Genomic DNA, 22,442 nt, shown 5'->3' with positions numbered 1-22,442 from the left:
GTTCCAAAGGAAACGAATAATTCATGTTAATTCAGTACTCTACATAAACAGAGTGCCTTGCAGGCTGACCACCAAAAGTATATAGAAAGATATTTTATTAGTCACAATCATGCAAAACATTGCGTACAGAAATACACACATTTGAGCTTTAAATACAAACATAGCCAATGGTACTTTTATACAATGTGAAATGGTACACTGGAAAACCAACTCGGGAAAAAGACAACATTAGTTCCTTGGACAGATGTGATGTGCTTGGCTCTCTTAGTGTGCCGCTTAGAACAGTTCAGTGTGTGAAGGTGGCCTGCTGCTTGCCACAGAAATCAGGCATTTTTAAAACACACAGTCGACTAAGATGCAACAGTCTTTAAAGGAGATGCAACGGCCTTTTCACAGTCATTTGCAGCTGGAGTTTCCTGAAAGGAAGCAGAAAAAGGTGCTTCAATAATTGCTACCAATTACGGAAGTCTACGTTGTGCACTGAACGACTGTTCTGTACTTATTTTTAAACACACTCCCCTTGCTACCAATAGATGGCACTGGAAAACACGAGGCAAGTGCCACCTGTATGAAACGCAGCATTTGCTCATGCATGAAAGTATCATCTCACCATGCCTTGGTGCACACCAAGGGCCTTCAGCATAAGGGACGGCACAGCAAATAAGGAGACGAAAATCAAAGGAAAGTTCAACGGTACACCAAGAGATTGTTTTCCTTGATCCCAGATAGTTGACTGTTGCAGTCGTGAGGCGTTGCAGCCTAGTACACACAATGCAATAATTAAAGTGAAACATTTAAGCAACTGCATTGCATTGTTAGTAGAAATCAGTTCTATGGCTCTGTTTGCCTAGTCTGACAGCAAAAGACCCATTTACTGCATAGAAAACTGAATTTAAGATTTTTCCTGCCATTCGATAAACTCGCGAGATCAACATCAAACAGGATTCCGTGATCACTGCCAGAGGGTGAATGGCAGCATAACCTGGCCTCATGAATATGTGTGCACAGAACTATCTCAGCATCACCGCACACTTGCAGCCAATGTAGGCAGCACCTGCATTTAAATCTTATAAAAGCTTCGTTTTCAGTGACAGCTGTCTCTTTGTGATAAAATTCAGTGATGCACTCATACCGGCCAACTTAATTTATTCTCGTTATCTCCTTAAACAGAGGACAAGGCTTTCAAATCTAAAAGAATGTCAAAAAATTTCGTTTCCTATACATCAAAGCATCCACTCGTATGACTCATTTTCTATGCCCTCTTGAAGTTTCAATGCCGTTTTATCAACCACGGCGGTACTCGGAAATAGGCACCTTAGAGCCTTTGGCATTTGAGTCGAATGGGCAATTTCGATGCTCACAGAGCCAATGGGCATGAAAATTTCTGACAGCCACTCAGATTCGTCGCTGCCACACCGAGAATTACAAAGATCATTGAGAAGTGAGCATGCTATCCAACAGATATTGCTAGGAGCAGCAATACTATCTCTTTTTTTTTTCAATTGTGTGATACAGGTTGCTCTTCCCGAGCAACCTTGTGCGACCAATCATTAAGTTAACCGCCACATGCCAAGCTGCATGAGGACGTCATCTTTTACGGGCAGTGCTCTCTCTCGTGCACGCACGCACAACTCCCCCGCGCGCGCGCGCGCGCACACACACACACGCACACACACACACACACAGAGAGACGCTTAAGAGCTGCGCTTCACCATCACCGCACAGTTTCACAAAATGCGCGCAATTTCTTTGGTGCGGATCCTAGAGGCTATGCTACGCCGCCATTCAGTTCAAGACAGTGGCAAATTTTCCTGAGTCGAGTGGCAGGAAAATTTTAAATTCAGTTTTCCCAGCCATAAATGCCTTTTTTGCTACCATGCTATTGTTAAAATGTTCAAAAAATAGCCACACAATCAATTTTTACTGAGAACAGTAATTTGATGGTCTTGTCCTAAGAGACTTCAGGACAAGATATAATAAAACATTCTGCAGCAGCGGTATAACCAAAAGCTACATTATTGAAACCTGGCTCAAACAGTGTGCAGATGTAGTAGTTAAAAAAAGTTTAAAATTTGCAAAAAATTTCACAATTTATTCTTTTACACATTTTCCCCTTTTCTCAGAAATGGGTAATAACAAAGTGCTGAAATTAGCAGTGCTGAAAGGCACACTTATGTTAGAGATGGGGGAACTAGTAGTATTACCAACCTACAACAAAACTACAATTTCTAGATTTTTTTCTTAGTTTCCATTGAGTGAATTCATTAAAGATTCCAAGGTTGCCCGAAACAGAGTTATACAAAGTGTGCCTAAGAATAATGGTAACTGATGTGACGGTCTACAGTACACAGTAGGATCGGCCTTCTGTAACTGCAACTACAGAACTCACCAACGCCAAGGATTTCTTGACAGACTCGCCATTGGTGTCGGTGACCTCGGACTTGACCTTCTTGGGAGTGGCAGAAGGACTCTCCGCAGAGCATCCACCTTCGTCACTCGTTCTCTGTAATGCAGCCGGCTGCTCCGTTCGAGAAAACAACCCTTGCTCGCTTCTGACATTAGCGAGAAGAGTGCTGCACAACATACTTTACAAGACACCGTTTTTCAAGACATGGCAAGCCCTCGTCACTGAAAAACGTCCGGAATCTGAATCTGACGCTTAATTCAGCGTGTCTGAAGTTCAAATTTTAGTTTCACAGCAGCCTACTCTTCTTTTAGAGCAACAGTGCTTTTTGCTTGGTGCATGGGAAGCATGGACGGGCATGATCAGTCGCTCAACTGCAGTCAAAGACCAAAAAATCATATCCCAGACTCTTCGGACATGCTTGTTTTTTTTTTACTCTTTCGCGACAATGTATAAGAGCACCTAAAATTTCAGACGCACCACGACTGACTGCTCGATTTTCCAGACCTCATTCTCACCCACAGCCAGTGCCCAAGCCACTGCATAATGCGCACAGTAAAACCTTGTTATTTCAACCTGTAAGAGAGGTCAAAAACTTGATCAAACAATGCGAAATTCAAGCTAAAGGGCAGCGCCTCTTAAATGGTGGGGCTGAAGCTCTCCATGAGCCAGCATAATGCGCCTGCATGGTTTCGAATTCGTACAGTTCTTGAGCGTCGTCGATCGAACAAACTTAAACAGTCAGAGTTCACGGAACTCTCCTATGCCGACTCTTTCGTTCCAAGCACGGGAAGAGGTAGCAGAGAAACGTGTGGGAGGCGTTAGCTTCGTGGAGACGGCGGGCACGAAGTAAAATGGCTGTGCATTTCAAAGCAAGGTCAGTGTGTCCATGGCAAAGCACACTGCAACCCAGGCTCTTTTATCGTAAAACCGTCAACAACTGGCATTTTGATGATAGACAAGACGCCTCTCATTATGTAAAAGCCACTGCTGAGTGCATATTGCCGGTTACGATGCCGATTTTGGCTCTAGTCTCTAGGCCGAACTACAAAGGCCAATGCTGACAGGGCATGTTTCAGCAGTTTGTCGGAGCTTATCATTTTGCCATCTTTGCCTTCTTGTTCCCACAGCGGCGGGTTCGCTTGCACGTCTAGACATTGTCCCAATCCGTGCGTGCGGCGGCGACATGCCGAAGGCAATACAGCATGTCTGCTGAGCTCGTGAAAGCGGTTGCCACCCATGTTCGGGTACATGATGCGTGGTGAAATTTAGTAACGAAGTGCTTCAGAGCATCCGCGAAACTACTGACCCGTTCCTCCAGCATATTGGCAATAAGTGAATTTTTTGGACTGCCCGAATTTTCTGCACATTTTGCGGTCCCTAAAAGAGTCCCCGAAAATTGGTCGTCAACTGCATATACTACATCGTAGCTCAAGACAACACACTATATATAAGACAGAACGAGCGCTTGTCCCATCTTCTAGTTGGTTGTCTTTGTTGTCCTGTACTACGATGTATATGCTAACCAACTAGCCCAACTTTCCATTATGTCAAGTATATCTTCATGCACCCAACTAAAACAAACAGCACTCAACAGACCACAGCTGCTGTGGAAAGGGTTCACCGCATATCAACTTATGTACGATTGGTAGCACGATACTGTGTTCTTTCTGGATTGGTATGTTGTTTGGCGAAAAAGAAAATTCAGCCCAAGCTCAATCTGATTGGCGATGGGAAGAGCAGAATTGAGAACTGCTATTCACCAAAATGGCCACAAGTGCAAATTGATAAAGCAAAAAGAAAGGCACAGACCTTTCTCTTTATCAGGTGTGTGATGACGTTGACTGGTCGGCTTGATTCCTGAGAGAACAGTAAACAAGCCAGGTTTGGCATTCGCTATCAGCTTGATGTTCATTAAAAAAAAAAAAAATCAAGTTACCATATTTACATGATTGTAAATCGGCTTGAATGTAAGTTGGCCTGCCCAGATCACCTTTAAGAAAAAAAAAAAAAGAAGAAAACTTGGAGGTCATGTACGCTTGGCGTTGGGCATGCGGCTCTGTGCGTTGACATAGCAGCTGCTCAAGGCCAGCACCAAGAGCGATGCGACGGAGCCGCACAGCAAAAATGCAACCACGCTGTAGTATGCCTGATATCTCGTTTGTTCTCTCGCCGTTATTTATGGTGCGATACTTTCGTTTCGATTCGAAGTTAGCCCCCCACTTCGGATTTTCAAATTTTGAAAAAAAAAAATAGGCCGACTTACAATCGTGTAAATACGGTAATACATGATGACATATTCATACATTATATCATCAATAATAGGTACATTGTCACAATATTGTTATGTTATCAATATATGATGAAGTATGAGTGATGTGATAAAGCACTCACAGGACCCGAGCCAGAGTTCTTGACGGGGGATGTTGCCTGCAATAAGAAATAGTGACAAGACACCAGGGTAAGAGATAGCGCACGAAAAGAAAGTGGAGTAAATTGGCTGCCAACAGATGACTTGGTCAACATTTGCCTACCAACGACAAGAATACAGTGCTGCTGAGGTTAAAATGAAACTGGCTGAAATCAGTCAGTCTATATTAATACAAAGCAAGCACAAATGACACTCCCCACCTTCATTCTGCTATTTTACAAGGGGTAAAAACTTCCCTCTGCACCCTGTGTGTGGCATAATATTTGAGTGCAACTTATGGATGCGAAACACATATAGTAGCTGTTTTTCAAAAGTGCACACTGACATGGTAAGCATGTCACATCTCACGTACAGACAACAGGGCTAGTGCTAAAAATGCTGGTAGTATACTGGGTGGGCTACAGTCAACCTAATGCTTTGCAAGTCGTTAATTTAAATGTGACTAGCTCAATAAAAAATGTGCCTTGTTTACAACCAATTTCTGAGGCCAGGATCTGCTCTGACAAGTGCCTTGGCATTGCAATGTTCCGTGTGTTTTGCAAGCATGCTCAACAAAACCAGGCAGGGAACTTGGATGCCGCTAGGGCAGATCTTAGTGAGCTACTTTTCAATTGCACATATGTCCCATAACTCTGAGCTTCATGATGATACATCCAGGCACTCACAAACAATGACACAGAGGGGACACAGCGCTTAGCTTAACTCTGAGCTTAACACGATACATCGTATGGAAGTGATTTCACTTCCATGAAATGACATCCCCTTACTCAGGAGGCGTCATTTATAGAGGGAGAATGCACACTAGCAGAGCTAGACAACCACGGGCATCTGTGGCAAAACACCACAGGTTTGACTGGTGCAATGGTGGTGAACGTCACTTACGGGCAAGCGCTCCCGCATCTTCTGGATGGTGGCATCCTTGAGGGCACGGCAGTCTTGCCGAATGGTGTCCTCAGTGTCTTCGACACGAGCTCGCACCTCAGGCAGCAGGCCCTGCAACTCCTCCACTTCTCGTTCGGCCAACCACACGGGGTCTTCGTCTAAGCTCCCCTGGCGCTCTTTCTTCTTGCCTTCCTCGATGAACCTGAGAGTAGACATCAGCAGCCGAACACTAAAACCGCTCAGCCACCACAGCAGCTTGATTTTATGATGCAAGTTGTGTACAAGTGAAAAAAAGACGATGTTACAGCAACCTGCTTATTATTTTGGGAGTGGGCGGACAAAATGTTGGTTTGCCTGGGTGTCAAGTAACTAAAAGTAACTGGAGAACACTCTCAAGAACACTGGAGAACAATACACACAAGTACCCCCGAAAGCAGAAGATTGGAGGGACGCCGCCTTAGCTCAGTTGGCAGTGCACCGGATGCAAAATCTGGAGGTCATGGGTTAGGACCCCACCTGCGGCATAAGTAGTTTTAGAGCGCAGCTCTTAACGGCCCCGAAGGTGGGACCAAGCGCGAGGGGAGTGAGGGGAGCACGAGCGCACTCCTCTCTAAGCCCGAGACTGGCCGTGCCGAGCGAATGGAAGTACCGCCGCCTGCTCATAGATAGTGCCAGAGTGGTATGCTGCTGCTAAACGAACTGCTCAAGCAGAGCCTCAGTGCCGCCGCTGAGAGGACCCTGCCGTTCGCACCACGGTAGTCACAGCTACTCTAAAATTTTATATTAGGAAGTATCGTAATCATCCTTATAATTTTTTAATTCTGCTTTCTAATCAATCATCTTTAAAATAATTACCCTATTAATCTCCCACTGATGAACACCACAAATTAAAAAAAATCCCCTATGGTCCTGGTTTCGGTGACTGTTGGCTTCCATCATTTATGTCATAACGAGCATCTCTTTTCCCTTTCCTTGTCTGCTTAAAAGTAACTGAAGTAGGCGCACTGACAATAACAATGGCACTGGAGCCAGCTTGGGTACATACTAACTATGAACATTCAGATGGAAAAACTAGCATCAGCCAATCTGCAAATGCATTTTCAGAAAAACTACCGTAAAAACCAGACTATAGATCGGACCGTAATATAGGTCGACCCCCCAACTAACCAATTCTAAAAATGAAAAAAAAAAAAAAAAATCTAGCATCTTTTTCAATGGAAAAAGTACCGAAAGACACTCTTACCCTGAAACAAATGCAACTCAACAGGTTGCACAATGGTGACAGTATTTATTTTCATTTAAATGCTGCTCGTATGTACACCCAGCCATTTTTTTAACAGTATCGTGCGCCCATCGACCCGCGTGTTTATTTCTGGCACACAGAAGTACGGCACTGTAGAGCAAAGCCCTTCCTCTTCATGAATCACCGCACCCAGAATGGCAAGCCCTTGAATTGCGCCCTCGTGAGTCTAGAGGCACGCGTGATCTATACCGCTTTCACGCGGATGCATTCGGCAGTCACAGGCAGCGATCTTGCACGCAGCACAACGTTTCCTTCCAATTCGAATACTGTATTATCGAACCTTTATCGAATACTTTATTATTCGACCAAATATTCTAAATCATCAAATATTAGCACAGGCCTAACGATTAGCGATAGCTATGTCGGCGATGTGAGGGCTGCGCACCGCCGCTCACTGCTCGCGGTGCGTACCGCACGATTAGCTATCACGGTGAGGGCAACGCTTAATGCACAAGGGTGTGGTCGCGGCTCGCGTGTTTGTATAATCCAATGTGGCATGGGAGAGAGTTCAGAACATCCAAAAGTCTGCACATTGTGCACAATGCACTCCGACTGGGGAATTTTCTGAATTCGCATCATCGCGAAATTCGTATCAACCGTGGTCATATCACCGAGATTCTACTGTAGTTGACAAAAACCTGTCCCTGTATGGAGACTAAACCCGAGATCACCACCTTTCCAAGGCAGTTGCTATAACAACTAAGACTGCGGAGCGCTACAATCAAGACAAGGGGACAACACCACGAGACTTGGGCGCCCAACATGTATGACCAACTAGCCCCCTACAAAGCTTTTCTTGCTCTAATAAATAAGCCACCCAGGACAGCTAGCAGCAGGAACGGTGCTTAGCCCAATGTGTGTAGGTGAATTGGGTGGATGCTAATGAGTAATTCTTCCCTTATTTCAAACCTACACTGCCTTGTGGAATCCGCCAGAACCTACTAGAGTTTATGGTTGTGCACATTGTTTTTGTCGGACTCGACCAGACTCAGCCACTCGGAGCTCACCGGGTGAGATTTTCGACGCGCAGCTCGAGGACACGCACGGCGGAACGCAAGTCTTCGGCTGCCTCCTGATACTGGCCTCCGAACGAGAGGGCCAGTCCTCTCTGGTAATGTGTCTCAGCAATCTGGCGGCTATCGGCCTCGAGGAGTTCACGCTGGATGTTGAGGCATTCGGCAAGGTCCTCCACGGCCTGCTCACAGTTGTCTGACTCGAGGCTGATCTCGCCCAACTTGAGCAGCACGTCGGCCACTTTGAGGCGGTACTCCCGGCTGTTATCAGGTTCTTCTTCTGCTTGCCTGTGATTAGGAAAAAAATTAAAAATTACAGCCACTTGCCCTCAGGGTGTGAACTAGTCTGTTAACGAAATGGTTGGTGGGTATTTTAGACCATGTTTGTGACCCTTTTTCTCAGGATCTACTAAGGTTAGAGCTGCCACAATGGTATCATTGTAATCAGCGCTTGCACTTTTTTGCTGCACCACAATTTTAGTTGGGTATCATTTTGTCATTTTTTCCTAATTTATTCACTAGACCTACCCAAATTTTTAGGCTTAATTGGACAATAAACAATTGGACAAATTTCCCGCAGTCAATTTCCGCAAATCCGCTACAATAGACTCCCTTGTGTGTTTAAGAAATGCTGGGCAAAAATGGTGCTTCTAGCATTTGGGGTTCTTAAGGTAAAGGAACAAATGTTGAAAAAATGTTCAGAAATAATTGGCTTTAGAAGAAGAGCATTAATATGAAACCGTACTGAATGAAAGCACCTTGACTATTGCCCTTCATTCGTCTCAGAATGGGTGATACAGGCACGTGTGGCAGCTGCAGCAAGGCAAAACTTAGCTGTTCCTCACAATGTCATGGTGCGGCTGTTTGAGAAGTGCAGGATTTCGCGGGACAACGACATGCTGCGAGACCATAGCAGCGACAACAACAGCAGCGCTAGTGCGGACGATGGCACAGGTGTGAACGTGTAGTCCCGTGACTAATGCGTTCTGGTTTTAGAATGTGCCCGCGTGCGGTTGCCGATAGCGGTTGACGACACGCGGCACCGGCCGGATGACGCTATCGCATTCTACTCTTAAAGGCAAAGCAGAAGCGACCTCCAAGTTTTTTTTTTTTTTCCTGACATGCAATGTGGGGGGGGAGGGGGGTCGACTTATTTTGTAAAAAGGAATATTCAGCATCTAAACACCAATAAGCAAATCCTTTGCAGCACGCTTCCAAACAGAACTGTTGAAGACTCATTTGTGTTTTGTGCCTTTCAATGGCAGCATTTCATTTTCTCTCTGCGCCAATGCATAGCCACTGTCAGTAACAGTCACCTCTAGCCCGCCCCGTGGGTGCTGCCGACAAAACGCGTTAGAAGACTAAATCTCACACGGGATCGAGAAAAAATTCCTATCATCCGAAATTTCGTATCATCCAAACGAACAAAATTCGTATGCAGAAGCATGAAGAATACATTCACACAGATCTGTTTACGGCTGACAAGACTTATTCACTGCTGTGCGGTCACAGCTTGCTACTCGTGATGTGTACCGTGCGATTAGTGATAGAGACATTGGCGATGTGCGGGCCGCGCACCGCCGCTCGGTGCGCACTGTGCGATTAGCAATTGCGACTTTGGCGATATGAGGGGGTGCTTAGTGATCGAGGGTGCGGCCATGGCTCTCATGTTCGTATCATCTGTAAAGGCGAGGGAGAGAGTTTGGAACATCCCAAATTCTGCACATCGTGCACAATGCACTCTGGCTGAGGAATTTCGCGAATTCGTATCAACCGTGCTCATATCACCAAGATTCCACTGTAGTAACTCGTGGTGGACGTTGTGCCCAGGGTTGGGCTGCTTTGCCAGGATTCAATAGCATAATAGTCAATATAGAATGATTCCCGCAGCTACGATGCTTAGGAAGCCACTTCTGCCTTGGTCATTCTATTAACTGTAAAAGTAGAGTCTGCAGAGCAAAGAAAAAAAAAAACAAATATTCGTGACATCATGCCAAAGCAGCCCAAGAGTAAACAATGTGATTCAGGAAACTGGGCAGTGTGTGGAGCTAAATATGGCTAAAAGTCAATACTATGCAGCTTTTTATAGTTTCTGGATAAACACATTTCCTCTAAACCTGGAAAAACCGCTGCACTGTTTTGTTGTTTTTTTCTTCAACACAGAACAGCTACACGTCGCGCCTAAGTGCAAAAAGGAGGCGTGATCGCTCCCAACAGAAGTTTCAAAAAAAAGTTTTCTTTTAAAAAAATTGTTTGCACGGAAGTGAGACACTGACTCTCGTCCAGGAAAAAGCAGAAATTTCACATCATAGGAAAACGGAACATTTTTTACTTCCTTCCGATTTTTTAAGCCTATCCTGTTCTTTTCAAAAGCAATGATACGCCATGCATAACTGCCACTGCGATTGAAATGCCACTGAACAAACTCAAATAGCCACAGCAGTCTACGATTTGTGGGCAGATTTGTGGCTAAGGGAAGTGTACCTTTCTCCATGGTCTTGGTTATTGCCTCTGGCTTTTATTGGACGTCCAAAAATTGGTCTTCACCAATGGGGAAACTAGGTAGGCTAATACAGCTAGCACTGTAAACAATATCGGAGAGCCAATGCAGCACCCGCACTGAGAGGCACTCCACTATAGAAGGCTCCAAATTTACTTTAGCAAGTACTGAATGTTCTTTAATGCAAACCAAAATCTCCATAGATGAGCTGCCTTTGCATTTCATTGGCGTTTTAAAGATGTAGCTGCTGTGGCTGGGAACAGAACCCGTGAAATTGTTCTCATAGCAGGAGAACATTGCAGTCATCAAGCCACAACAGCAGATGAGACCTGAATGGTCCTTGCAAACTGCACATGCATTCCAATCCATTCTAATGGTTTTTAAGCCTGTGGTATGCTTTGCTTATTGCCCAAATGGATACCTGAGCACCTTTCATGGGTTGAAGCATAGGCGATAATGCCAGAGCAGATATGCAACCGTAATCTACAATGTTGTTTCCCAGATATGTTGTTTCCCAGATAATGAAAAACTTCCCCAAATGCAGAAGGCTGCATCCTCTGAATAGGCCTGCTTGTGGACAAGCGTGAGAGTGCCATAAGCAAATTCAATATGAAGCAAAGCCCACTACAAGCTATCACTTCCCCGCAGTATGGGTAAACACAGGCTAGTGATTAAGCCAGAAGAAGCATTTATACCTGTACCCCTCAGCGACAATGCTGTGCTTAAAACAGTACTTATTTCCTCACACTGGCCTTAAATTGTGGTGCACTAGACTTTGGGGCCAATGGCCTGCATATGCTGAACCCACGTTTGTTATCACGCAATGTTCATATGCACAAACAGTAAACTACTATACATATATCTTGACTTCCAAAATTTTCACGTCCATGCACTTTTAATACTCTACAATGAGAAAACTGCAAAGTGGGTCAGGACACTAAAAATGTGGTCGGCCACAACGCTACCTCTTAAATATGATCTTGGCGAGTTCAAGGACCTCCCAGGCCAACTGAAGGTTTGGTACGTCTTCCTGCACAAAAAAAAAAAAAAAACAAGAAAGAGCACCAATTACACTGCAACAAAACAGAAGAAAGCAAACCAACAGTATGATTAAGAAGCAATGTCAAAAAATACCTTAAGATCTGAAACAAGACTGCGCACGCACACGCACACAAAGCCTGCCTATCTCGCTAATAACAAGCATGAAAGACTTTGGAAAAGATAGTTCAGCTCCACATAGTTGGATACAACTCAAGAACAAAGCGGCAAATGCCCCTCAAATAATACCTTCCAGTCAATGACATTGACCTATTTTTCCCCTTGACCCATCCCTTTGGGCCGGCTAGCGTGATATCGCAGGGGGTGGCAGATGAACGGAAAATAACCACGGCTTAATCGAATTAACCGCAGCATCGTGAAAATCAGTGATGCCATTGGTTGGAGGGCCCGCTTTGAGGGGCACCTGCTGCTTTATTCTTGAGTTATATCCAACTACAGATGTTAACGCATGTATGCGCTAACTTTAGTCTCCAGCTCCATGCATCGCCTAACACTACACAAATATATTTAGCCGCATTATGAGTGTTGCTACTGCTGAGCTGCTATAAGATTTTGTAACAGTATTCCTTTATGGCTTAACCTTCCAGCTAACTAAACTGATCCCCACGTCCCAAACTCAACTCCACTGCTTTGATAGTGCATTACATTCATGGTGCCAAGGAACAGCAAGCAAAGTTTTTCTTGGTTCCATAACAAAATTAGCTCTGGTGTCACGAAATTCATTCCTCAAGTGGCATACGACTTCTATGCATTTCCATGCTTAAGAAAGAAGATAATAGAATGAATGCATGAAAACAGGCCAGGCACCTCATCTTTTGGAGCCGGCGCAGATGACCCACTAGGACCTGCCGTTGAAGTTCCAGGCTCGCTAGGCAGTGGCTCGATGTCGTCCTTCAGTGCAGGCTCGGGCTTCTCCAGGTCTTCCTCAGCATCCTCTTCTGTGGAAGCTGCATCAGCTTCTGAGGATGCAGAGCACACATTACAAGCCCCACGCTTCCACCTTCTCTGTTGTGCAATTGAAAGCACTGACTGGTAGCAGGCTTTCACTGAGTCCTTAAGGTAAGGTGAGCATTAAAAGGCGATATTTGCTTCACAGCAGAGAGAAGTGCAAAAATAGCAGCAACACAGATGAACATAAAAGCGATGACACATTATTTTAAGCTGTCCTGTTAGGTGTTTCATGCTCTTCTAGGGACTTTTCATTACCTTGCCATTGATACTACAGTGCCCTGTACCATTTCAATTTTACAGCGAGAGCCGCTACTGGGAGCCTACCCCGAGTGGTCATGTAATGCCACCCTGCATCTTTATGGTTCTGTTTATTTTGGAAGTGCTCAAGATCAACCCCCCCTACCCCACTTCCCATCCCCACCGCAACATTCATTGTGTAAGAAAACTAGCATCACTTTACTTGTAAATGATGCAGCAGAAGCCATGAAAAAAAAAAGCTGAGGGATTTAAAGATTTTACGGGTCTAAAGTAAGGTTTTTCTAAGCCAGACAAAACGTTTCAAGGCCCTTTTTCAACCAAATGTACTGTGCTAGTCAACACATTAAACGGGATGTCTTGCAAAGCAAAGCCAGCCAGGATGCACATGTTGACATAACACAAAAATAAACAAAAAGAAAATAACCAGCAAAACTTTCAGTCTGTATAGTCTCAGCACGACTCAACACATCAAGTGAGCAAACTGTAAGCAACACAATGAAATGACACATTTTGAACCTTAAGCATGAATGCACATATGCGTACATACATACACATGCTTATGCCAAATTAACAAACTAGCCAGTTCCTTTAACCGACCAGCCAGTTCACACAAACAGAAAAAGGCCAACACAGTTTCATGCAATGGCAGATGCAGCCTGCAACAGTGGGCTGCAAACTGTTTTAGTAAAGCAAGCATCGCAACCAGCAAGATGGTAGGAGAGTGGATGCCAACTGCATACGACAGAGGCATGCACTCTATTAATAAGATACAGCATCAAGCACAGCAGCACAGAAGGTGGAGCACTTGGAAGATAACATCAGAGTTACAGAGCAGGATCAACTTTTCAATCAGGGTGAAAAGGAATTTGAGTGATATCATCACACACAGGGTACTGTCATCCATGCTGAAGCATTCAGAGGCGTCTGCACTGTAGACCACACTACCCTCGTCAAATGAGAAAGCAGCTGTGGGAGCCAGAGTAGCCAGGAGCTAAGGAGCTGAACACTGACAAAGCTGCCTGCGTGCAAGGATGGTTTGGGATTAGCGAGCATGGGAGCACTCGTTGAATTCACTATGGTGAGCAGTGTCATGGCCAGAATCTTGGGCAGTACACAACTGCACTGGTAATCCAGCACTATTCTTAAAGAAGTAAAAGCACCAAATTTTTTTACATTTGTGATTATTCTCTGTAATGATGTGCAAGACCAAATTGCCACGTGGAATTTACCTCCAGAAAAAAACAACAACAAAAAAAAACTGCGATATAAATGTTGTCTTGTCATTTTAATTCATTTCCACTGTTGCACCAGCCTGGACCAAGAGCTGGAACGCCAATGAATGAAGAACTGGCTAAAAGATAGCTGTTTGTGTGTGCCTCATGCGACCAAATCTAAACTTTCACGTCATATCTCCAATCGGATGCTGAAATTAAAAAGAGAACATGAAAAAAGAAACTCAATTGTAAATTATTCACCAGGTGCAGGCAAATTCCGCACGGTGATCTATGTAAGCTAATGGCTCATGGACCATTCTGAAGATGAAAACAACAAAAAATCTGGTGTCTGTACTCCTTCAAGAGCTAACAGCCCTGGCCAAGCTTAAGTGACATTTCTTCTGGCCACAGAATCCAGCAGTGCCATAACCAAGGCCGTGCCCTCTATCAAACCATTTTTACACACTAACAGTTTTGTGAATTTGGTTCTTGACAAGCAGACATAGGCTCCAGCTTCCAAAATGCGGTAGTTGTACCAAGGCAGTTCAGATGCAGAAAAGGTCTGGCAGGGACCTCGCCAGATTGAGGCAAGAATTGAAACGCAGAGACAGAGAGTAGAGGTGTTTTGCAGTAAACCCAAAGTGTAGCCTCTCACCTCCACCACCTCCTTGCGCCTTCACCTCTGTGGCGTCCGCCACCACCGGCTCATCACTACTACCACCGTCAACAGTGGCCTTTGATTCCACCGCTTTCTCTACGTCTGGGCTCCCTGACGGCTCTGCAGAGGAGCCAGACTGTTCTGGTTTTTTCTCGCTCTCTTCAGTGCTAACTCCCTTAGAAGATCCTGCAGAAGCAATTTTGGACATCGGCGTGCGATAAAAACCTTGTGAACTCTTCTAAGTTTTTTCTTAATCCAGCCACACGGCAACAAGGAACAAAAGGAGGGGTCAGCCAAGTAAACAAAACCTAGCTACAACTACGATTTGTTGCACCGGAGAACTTGAACAGCACCACTTGGAAATGGTGGTACAGAAAAGTGGGTGCCAATGCACTTTCTATGTTTTGGATGTGAAAAGCTTTTCACATAAGCTTCACCTAGCTTTATGTGCGAACAAGCACCCAAAACGATATCAGCAGTAACACTGGGAACAGAGGACGGCTCTCAGGAACTTTTCCCCACTCCTCAGGAAAAGGAGCGATGGCAATCAACATTGCCGCATCCTCTGCCAATTGCACATCATTCTCAACTACAACCAGCTACATAAGGGGTACAGAATTCTAACTAAAGCAACTGTAACCCCCTACCTTCCGGGTGGGGTGCATTTGCACTTCAAATGTAAAAAAAAAAGCAGTGAACTAGTAAAATATATATTCTGCATATAAAACCACCATGCCCAATAAGCATAAGTTGTTCTAGCGCATGAACAACCAAGTCTCATGAAAGGCAGGGGTTACAAAAAGCTTCATGTTTAACCTGTCACTCTTTCCTGACAATGTAGGTCACCTTTTGGTACATGGTTCCAGTTTAAATCAGTAATACATGGACTGAGTTCGTGCAGCCAGCTGCAACCTTTTATTTGCAGTGAACAGCTATGCCATACAAGACAAAAGAACTGGAAGCTTGTCTCAAGGAGTTTTTAGTCACAAAGTATAAATTGTTCACCACTCCCTACGTTGAGCTGTTCCTCTTTATTTTTGCAATGCGGCAACCAGTTCCACCTGTCATTTGCCTTTGTCAATAGAAGCACATTGGAAGGATTGAAATACAGCTCAGAGCTCAATAAGTGCTGATTTAATCACCATGCCGGCTACCTGCACTGTTTCCTGCTTTTGAATCAAATGCTAGTGACGACACCCCTCTGATGCTCCACATTAAACACCACTAGAAATTTTATTAGGAACATGCATCACCAAACACACACATTTAAAACTTAGCAGGCTCTAACCACATGAAGCAGTAGGACATCCTTACCAGCAGCATCACCTTCTCCATCCGGCGACTTCTCTTCCCCGCCTTCCGCGTCATCGTCGTCTTCGTCATCATCTTGTTCCTCTTCACTCTCTTCAAAATAAAAGAAGAAAAAAAGTTTTTAAATGCTGGTTGTCTCCCTTTTATAAACTCAACAAAAAGGCAGTGCCATTCTGCCTTCCTGAAATGGCATATGTTTTTGACACTCACGCCCACCTGCTTCTATTACAAATAAAAAATAGGCTCAATCGCATGCGGAAAATATCTGGAAAGCACAAAATAAATCTAAAAAATGATTCCAAAATGCTTTCAACTGCATTGAGTGCACCTTCAAGTCAGTTTGACCTCAAGTGCAACCTCAATTCACATTGGTACACCCCAGCCCATTAATCCTCTGTGCCCGCTGTGCACAGTCTTCACAGCTCAAGAAGCAGCAGCTCTAGTCTGTGAAAACTGACCAGTAGGCAGTTTTTTTTTTCCTCCTTATCCCTCTACTTTCATGCCATTTTTTTCTGGTGTGAAGGAAACTTCGGTTCTTCAATTTTGCACCTTTCACACATCACATTTCAGACAGTCACGGAAAAAAAGAAAAATTGGAGTAAGCCCGTCCACCTGGAGCACAAGCACATGAAGCCTAAGTGATACAGTATTCGCAACACATCAGTCAATAGGGAGGGCAAGTGCAGTAGCTGTAATGAGAATAAAGCACCAAAGTCAAATAAAACCTGACTACCTTCCTGTGTGCCGCTATCCAACTCGGGAATGAAGCGGCACATGTTCCTCAAAAGAAGCCCCACAACCAATGCTACTGACCTACTGCCATGATTTCATGGCCAAGTGCTTTGCACCTGCTAGCATGGCATCACAAGTGCAAGTCGGCTGATTCTGCCATTGTGACAACCAAATGATGCCAGTGATTGGAGGGAGGCCTTCTTCGAGGATCATTTGCCACTTTTTTCTTGAGTTGTACCTTACTCTAGATGGCGCTACATTTCTCACCACAAGGTTTGTTTTTACAGCTCCAAATGGCAGTGTTTCGCTTCTTGCTTGACTACACTGCTAACGGTGGCAGCCATGTCATGATCATGAGGACTAACAGTTGGCTACTTGACTTGCGGACTGCAGTGCAGACAACTCTCTGTGCATAGCTTTTATTTATATATATATATATATATATATATATATATATATATATATATATATATATATATATATATATATATATATATATATATATATATATATATATATATATATAACGTTTGCAAGGGCAGGGCATCATTACTATACCTGCCCATTTCAAAGGGTGCGGCCACAAAATCTAATACAGTCCAATTCAGTACAAAAGCACTTTTGTGCCCACATTTACTCCTGATGACAAGTCGGCATATTTCTCCTACTTCCCACCTTATGACAGAGTGCACAGTTCTGTTCACAGCGCCAGCAGTGAACTGAAACACGGGCCATGACCTCACCTAGGGCATTCCCCAGGACACCTGTCTCCTGCCGTGCAAGCTCAAGCAGGGCACGTCCGTAGCAGAGGTAAGCCTCTCCACACTCCTTGGCGGTCTCGCCATAAAGGGTGCCCAGAAGTTGGCAAGCTTCCTGCAGGCTCGCCACGGCTGACGGGTAGTCCTGGACCAGGAGGTGGCGCTTGCCCTGGAGCAGCAGCATGGCGGCATCCACTGACGGCTCCGACTTGGACCCTCCTTCCCTGCAAAGGACCCACCATCCAAGTTTTGGCTCACTTCTTAGAGGGGCACTGAGGACACACTGAAGTTGGCCTGTATTGACAGATTATCGTGTTTAATGACAAAGAGGCAACTTTCACACAAAATGAAGTTTTTATAAGTTAAAAAAGTCCAAAATATGAAATACAGGTATCGCTGCCACTAGAAGTCTTCACAAGAGAACTGTCACTGTTCTCATTACACCACTCTGACACAGTTCTCCAAAACTAGACTACACTGCCATTCACTTTGGAACAGTGATCAGGGAGTCCTTTTTGTCACTGTCACCATAAGTTTGAATCGAGTGGCGAGGAAACAATGAACTTGCATTTTTAAATACAATTCTCTCAGCACTAAATCCATTTTTTTGCTGCAAAACAAAGATCAACACAGACACAAAAAGCCATACAATTGACTTATACTATGAAAAATTGCAATCCTGTTTTTGGAAACAGTGGCTACCTTGTTCAGGCACACATTCCAGCCACCAGGCATGAAAGCTGCACTTTACAAAAGTGAGCAGCGAAAGAGGATTACACCTGAACGGGACTATATTTGAACAGGGCACGCCCTCAAATGGCTCAGTAGCTATCGCACTTGGCTACCAAGCACAAGTTAGTGGGTTCAATCCCAGCAATGGCAGTCACATTTCAATGAAGGTGAAATGCAAAACTGCCCACGTTCTGAAATATTCTCGGGTACTTTGACCTCCAGTCGGCCGAAATTAGTTTCGGGCACTGCACTACAGCATTCCTCATTCCCTATTGCAAAGCTATGGCACCTAAAACCCCATTACACCATTTGCCCTCTCCGTGGCATGAAAAAAACATTCCCTAGATGTGGCGAGCTAAACGTCATTTTCATCACATGAGCTGCAATTCATTACACAGCAGTGGACCAGCAATTCTCCAATGAACCAGGGCATTTAGTACAATGCCATCTAGGTACTCCCATGTGACTGTGGTATGACCAACTGCCACAGCCTTCTCAAAACAAAATTTAAAAAAGCACAACACTACAGATATGTCAACAGGAATATTAGTCAATTGACGCATAGGAATGCCAGGGCAGTCAATCAAAACTGACTGCACAGGGGTGATGTGGCTTGAACACCTGATTCCAGGCTGACAGCTTTCAATGTTGCTTCGCTTATTACTGCTTCCCCAACGCACACGACAAAGACTGTTATACGCTAGTAATTATTTCCCCATGAGCGTCACCAGACAAGTTCCAGAGACGCCACTGGCTAGTGCGGCAGCGGTTATAATTAGGCGAGTTAAAGCAGTCTTTTCCCGCGTTTATCGAAAGATCCCCGAAGTCATTTGAAAAGGGCACCACATAGAACGTGAATCGGCGAGCACTCAAATGAAACTACTTTGGACATCTCGACAGAAAAACCTGCTGGAGCAGGTGTTCCTTCTGAGCTACACTGACGAGCCCCGTCTGAGCTTGTGACAACACTCAAGAACGAGGGAGTGCAAACATGTTAACGCATGGGGTAGGATGCAAAAAGGTTATTCGCACATCAAACATTGAAAAGTGAAACAGCCGCTGAAGTGAAAAGGTCGCTGAAGATTTTCACGCAATGCAAGTTTACTAAACATGCATCTGACAGAATAATGAAGGATCCGACGGAAGCATGTCTGTAGGAACACAGTACACATGCTCTTATGACATTGTGCGAATTAACTACTGGGCACATAATGTTCTGCAAAATCCACACGCTTACAGCCGCAACCAGCCACAGGATTACGCTCAGTGTAAAATTCGCAAGGGGCCCATTTGGCGTGGCGAGGGGTCGTCGCCGCCACTGTACGAAGAGTTCGCGGCCCCCGTTTCTAGTATGCTCGTAACTTTTTTAAACTCACCCTTCTGGCTTGAGTGGCGGTGAACTTGCTTCGGCCATACTCGGGCGTGTGATGTGCTGTGCCTTGAATGAGCAACACGGTCGACAAGAACAAGCGCGCGAACGATTTCGCGCCTTGCGCGGGATTGAAAAGCGAGCGACCGGACGGCCAGACAAACAATTGTAGCCTCGTTTCTAAACGGCAAGAAAGTATCCATGTAACCCGGCAGCGCTAGAGTCAAGACGCTGTTCGAGAAAATTTCATGACTCTACTAGCGCCACTGCTCTGACACCATCGGCATTTTGTAGCACGAAGTCAGGGCTGATTCAACGGCAGCTATGGCGCGTAATTCATTTGCGCGTATCTGCGCAGAGGAAAAACTCCGCGATGCCACGCTGCACACTGCTTTTCTTTCTTCTATCTTCCTGCCGATGACTTTCAGTGATGCAAGTTGCAAAGTGATGCGTAGATGAAACGCACAACAGTTATGCTTGACCAATAAGAAAGTTGACAGTCACAAACCCAGGTAGCTCAAAACATAATAATATTATTTATTTATCGGCAAATATAAAACTGCGCGAAGAAAACCGGACGGGAAGAGCTTTGTGTGTGCGTCTTCGTGTTCTCCTCCCGTCCAGCCTTCTTCGCGCAGTTTTATATTTGCTGATCCTATGAACTAACTAGCCCTACAGTATGTCTTTTATGAATTTTTTGTGATAATATTACACTAAATTTAAAATGTAACATGTACCGTAATTGTTGCACTATCACGCATTTACTGCAAGCCTCTACTTTAAGCACTATTCCAGAACTTATTTCCACATTTGAGGCAGTAATGATTGCTATCAACTAACAGAATTTCCAACAAAAACCCCTTGGTCAATACCAGCCATGGATTATATATACATGCCATGGTCCTTCTCTCCTCAAGCCTCTGATGTCCCACTACTGTGAAGGCTGCGCCACTCATCCTTTCACTCCTCATTCCACAGTGCTGCCATTTGATATGCATGCCTGGGCCATCCACAAAAAAATGCTAAATAAATAAATTATTATTATTATATGCCAAAGTCGTTTTGGGAAATTGTAATTTGACATATACGGTGAACATAATGCAATAGGCAGAGTATGTCAGAAAATTAGGTGTCCCCAGACTTTTTTGGGCCCTGTTCATGGTTAGTATATAAGCATGAGCTCAGGGCAACAAAACAGATCAAGTGACTACATGCGAGTGTTGCATACTCTGCTCTAGTGTTGCACTTGTAGCTTGCTTCATGCAGAGTTCACTGAAGCTGCTAGTGCACATAAGTGTAATCTAATAACTGGTTAATGACATCCTAGTCGAAATCAAGAGGAAGAAATGGGCTTGGGCAGGGTATGTGATGCGAAGGCAAAACAACCGCTGGTCCTTAAGGGTTACAGAGTGGATTCCAAGAGAAGGCAAGCGTAGCAGGGGGCGACAGAAGGTTAGGTGAGCGGATGAGATTAAGAAGTTCGCAGGCGTAGGGTGGGCACAGCTGGCAAAGGACCAGGTTAATTGGAAAGAGAAAGACATGGGAGAGACCTTTGCCCTGCAGTGGGTGCAGTCAGGCTGATGATGATGAATAACCGGCGGGTCCCGTAATTCAATATTGTTACTCTAACATTATTTTAATCTTGTTTAATTGTTGTGTGGAAGTTTCAACAGTGTTAGCTAAATTATGTAAGCATTCAAGGGGCACTGAGGACAAATTGAAGTTTTCCTGAATAGATTACCGCGTTGCAACAACAAAGATGACAACTAATATTCATAAGCTAATAAAGGGCAAAAAACAAAAAGCAGGTGTCACCAGTGCATCCACAAATTTTTACCACGCTTGAGCAACAACATAACAAAGATACAAGAATACAATAAAAAGAGCTACAGACACCAACAGTGTATCAAATTTAGCATGTCATTTGCTTCCCTGGATATTAGTTTTTGCGAAGTACAGGCATCCTTTCCACTAAGTTCTTTGCAGACAGGCTGATGATGACGAAGACTCAAGTACAGAAGACTTAGGCCAACTACTACTTGTGGACCCAAAAATGAAACTACTGCACAGTTTGAATGAACAAGTGTGCCAAGACGCCAGTAGCCGAGAAGCTGACTGCCTACTGCTTTGCTTTTTCACCCTGGTAGAAGAAAATTAGCTGTACCCAACACTTTGCAAACAGGGGCTGTTTTCCAGTGATAGCTATTGCATTCACTTTGTGTCAGAGAAGAGAAAAGTTAGAATCTTTTAACTTACCGTATTCCATCACAATTTCTCTGGCTAAGGCAAACCTTTCTGTTCTCAAGGTTAACCCCTTGACTGCCAAATTAATTCCCGAAAAACATACCAAAACCGCCATATTGTTTGGAGAGTTTTAGCAAAGATGACTGCTGTCAGGCTTAAAAACATGCGCTACTGGCACAAAACGTGTTTCAGTGACAACTACCACCTGCTAGTGCTGAAAACTGCAACCGACACAATTGCCGACCATAACTTGTCTTCGGCAGTGGGAGCAGTGCGTCATCAAGCTGGATGAGTGTGACTCATCATTGCTGATATTGGTACAATCTCCCATGAAGAGTACAGCTCGGGATTGGTGGTTAAAGGGTTAACAGAGATATTGCTTCACTATCACTTCCCATTTCACCTGCCTTTTGGACTAGTGCTTACAGCTGAAGCTGCAGCTCGAGTAAGTTGGGGGGGCTTATGAGATAACAGGCAATACGAGTTCGCACAAGGGCAGAACAGATGCACAGTACATGCTGAAAGCACATAAGTGCATTCGCAATAAACTATACTCGGTGAAAGCTTTTCTTGGCAATGACGGCAAGGCTACAGGGGCACAGCATTCGTAACTGCCATTCCAC

The 22,442-nt window shown here is 44.5% G+C and overlaps 1 protein-coding gene across 4 annotated transcripts; it reads right to left on the bottom strand.

Annotated features, from left to right (window-relative positions):
* Positions 1-78: 78 nt before the first annotated feature.
* On the bottom strand, positions 79-19,748 carry LOC144109945 (protein HGV2-like). Of its 4 annotated transcripts, none has more exons than XM_077642725.1 (12): positions 19,583-19,747; positions 17,460-17,698; positions 15,988-16,077; positions 14,671-14,859; positions 12,400-12,551; positions 11,499-11,563; positions 8,028-8,321; positions 5,718-5,919; positions 4,799-4,834; positions 4,217-4,264; positions 2,390-2,503; positions 79-416 (listed from the first exon to the last, which is right to left on the bottom strand). In XM_077642725.1, the coding sequence occupies exons 1-12, from the start codon at positions 19,618-19,620 to the stop codon at positions 351-353; spliced, it is 1,533 nt and encodes a 510-aa protein (XP_077498851.1). In that variant the 5' UTR covers positions 19,621-19,747; the 3' UTR covers positions 79-350. The 4 variants fall into 4 exon arrangements, with proteins under 4 accessions (XP_077498851.1, XP_077498852.1, XP_077498853.1 ...); XM_077642724.1 differs by having other exon boundaries at positions 212-416; positions 2,390-2,518; positions 19,583-19,748; XM_077642726.1 differs by lacking the exon at positions 14,671-14,859 and having other exon boundaries at positions 2,390-2,518; positions 19,583-19,748.
* Between the last annotated feature and the right edge of the window lie 2,694 nt (positions 19,749-22,442).

This window comes from Amblyomma americanum, chromosome 11 (assembly GCF_052857255.1).
Source record: "Amblyomma americanum isolate KBUSLIRL-KWMA chromosome 11, ASM5285725v1, whole genome shotgun sequence".
In the NCBI taxonomy this organism is placed as follows: domain Eukaryota; kingdom Metazoa; phylum Arthropoda; class Arachnida; order Ixodida; family Ixodidae; genus Amblyomma; species Amblyomma americanum.
This window is presented reverse-complemented; position numbering and strand designations above follow the sequence as displayed.

Coding starts and splice junctions, on each gene's coding strand:
- LOC144109945 (XM_077642724.1), bottom strand. CDS start 19,620: ATGGCCGAAGCAAGTTCACCGCCACTCAAGCCAGAAGG. Junction 16,078..17,459: donor TGTCCTGGGGAATGCCCTAG/GTGAGGTCATGG, acceptor TTTATTTTGAAG/AGAGTGAAGAGGAACAAGAT. Junction 2,519..4,216: donor CACACCTGATAAAGAGAAAG/GTCTGTGCCTTT, acceptor CGAACGGAGCAG/CCGGCTGCATTACAGAGAAC.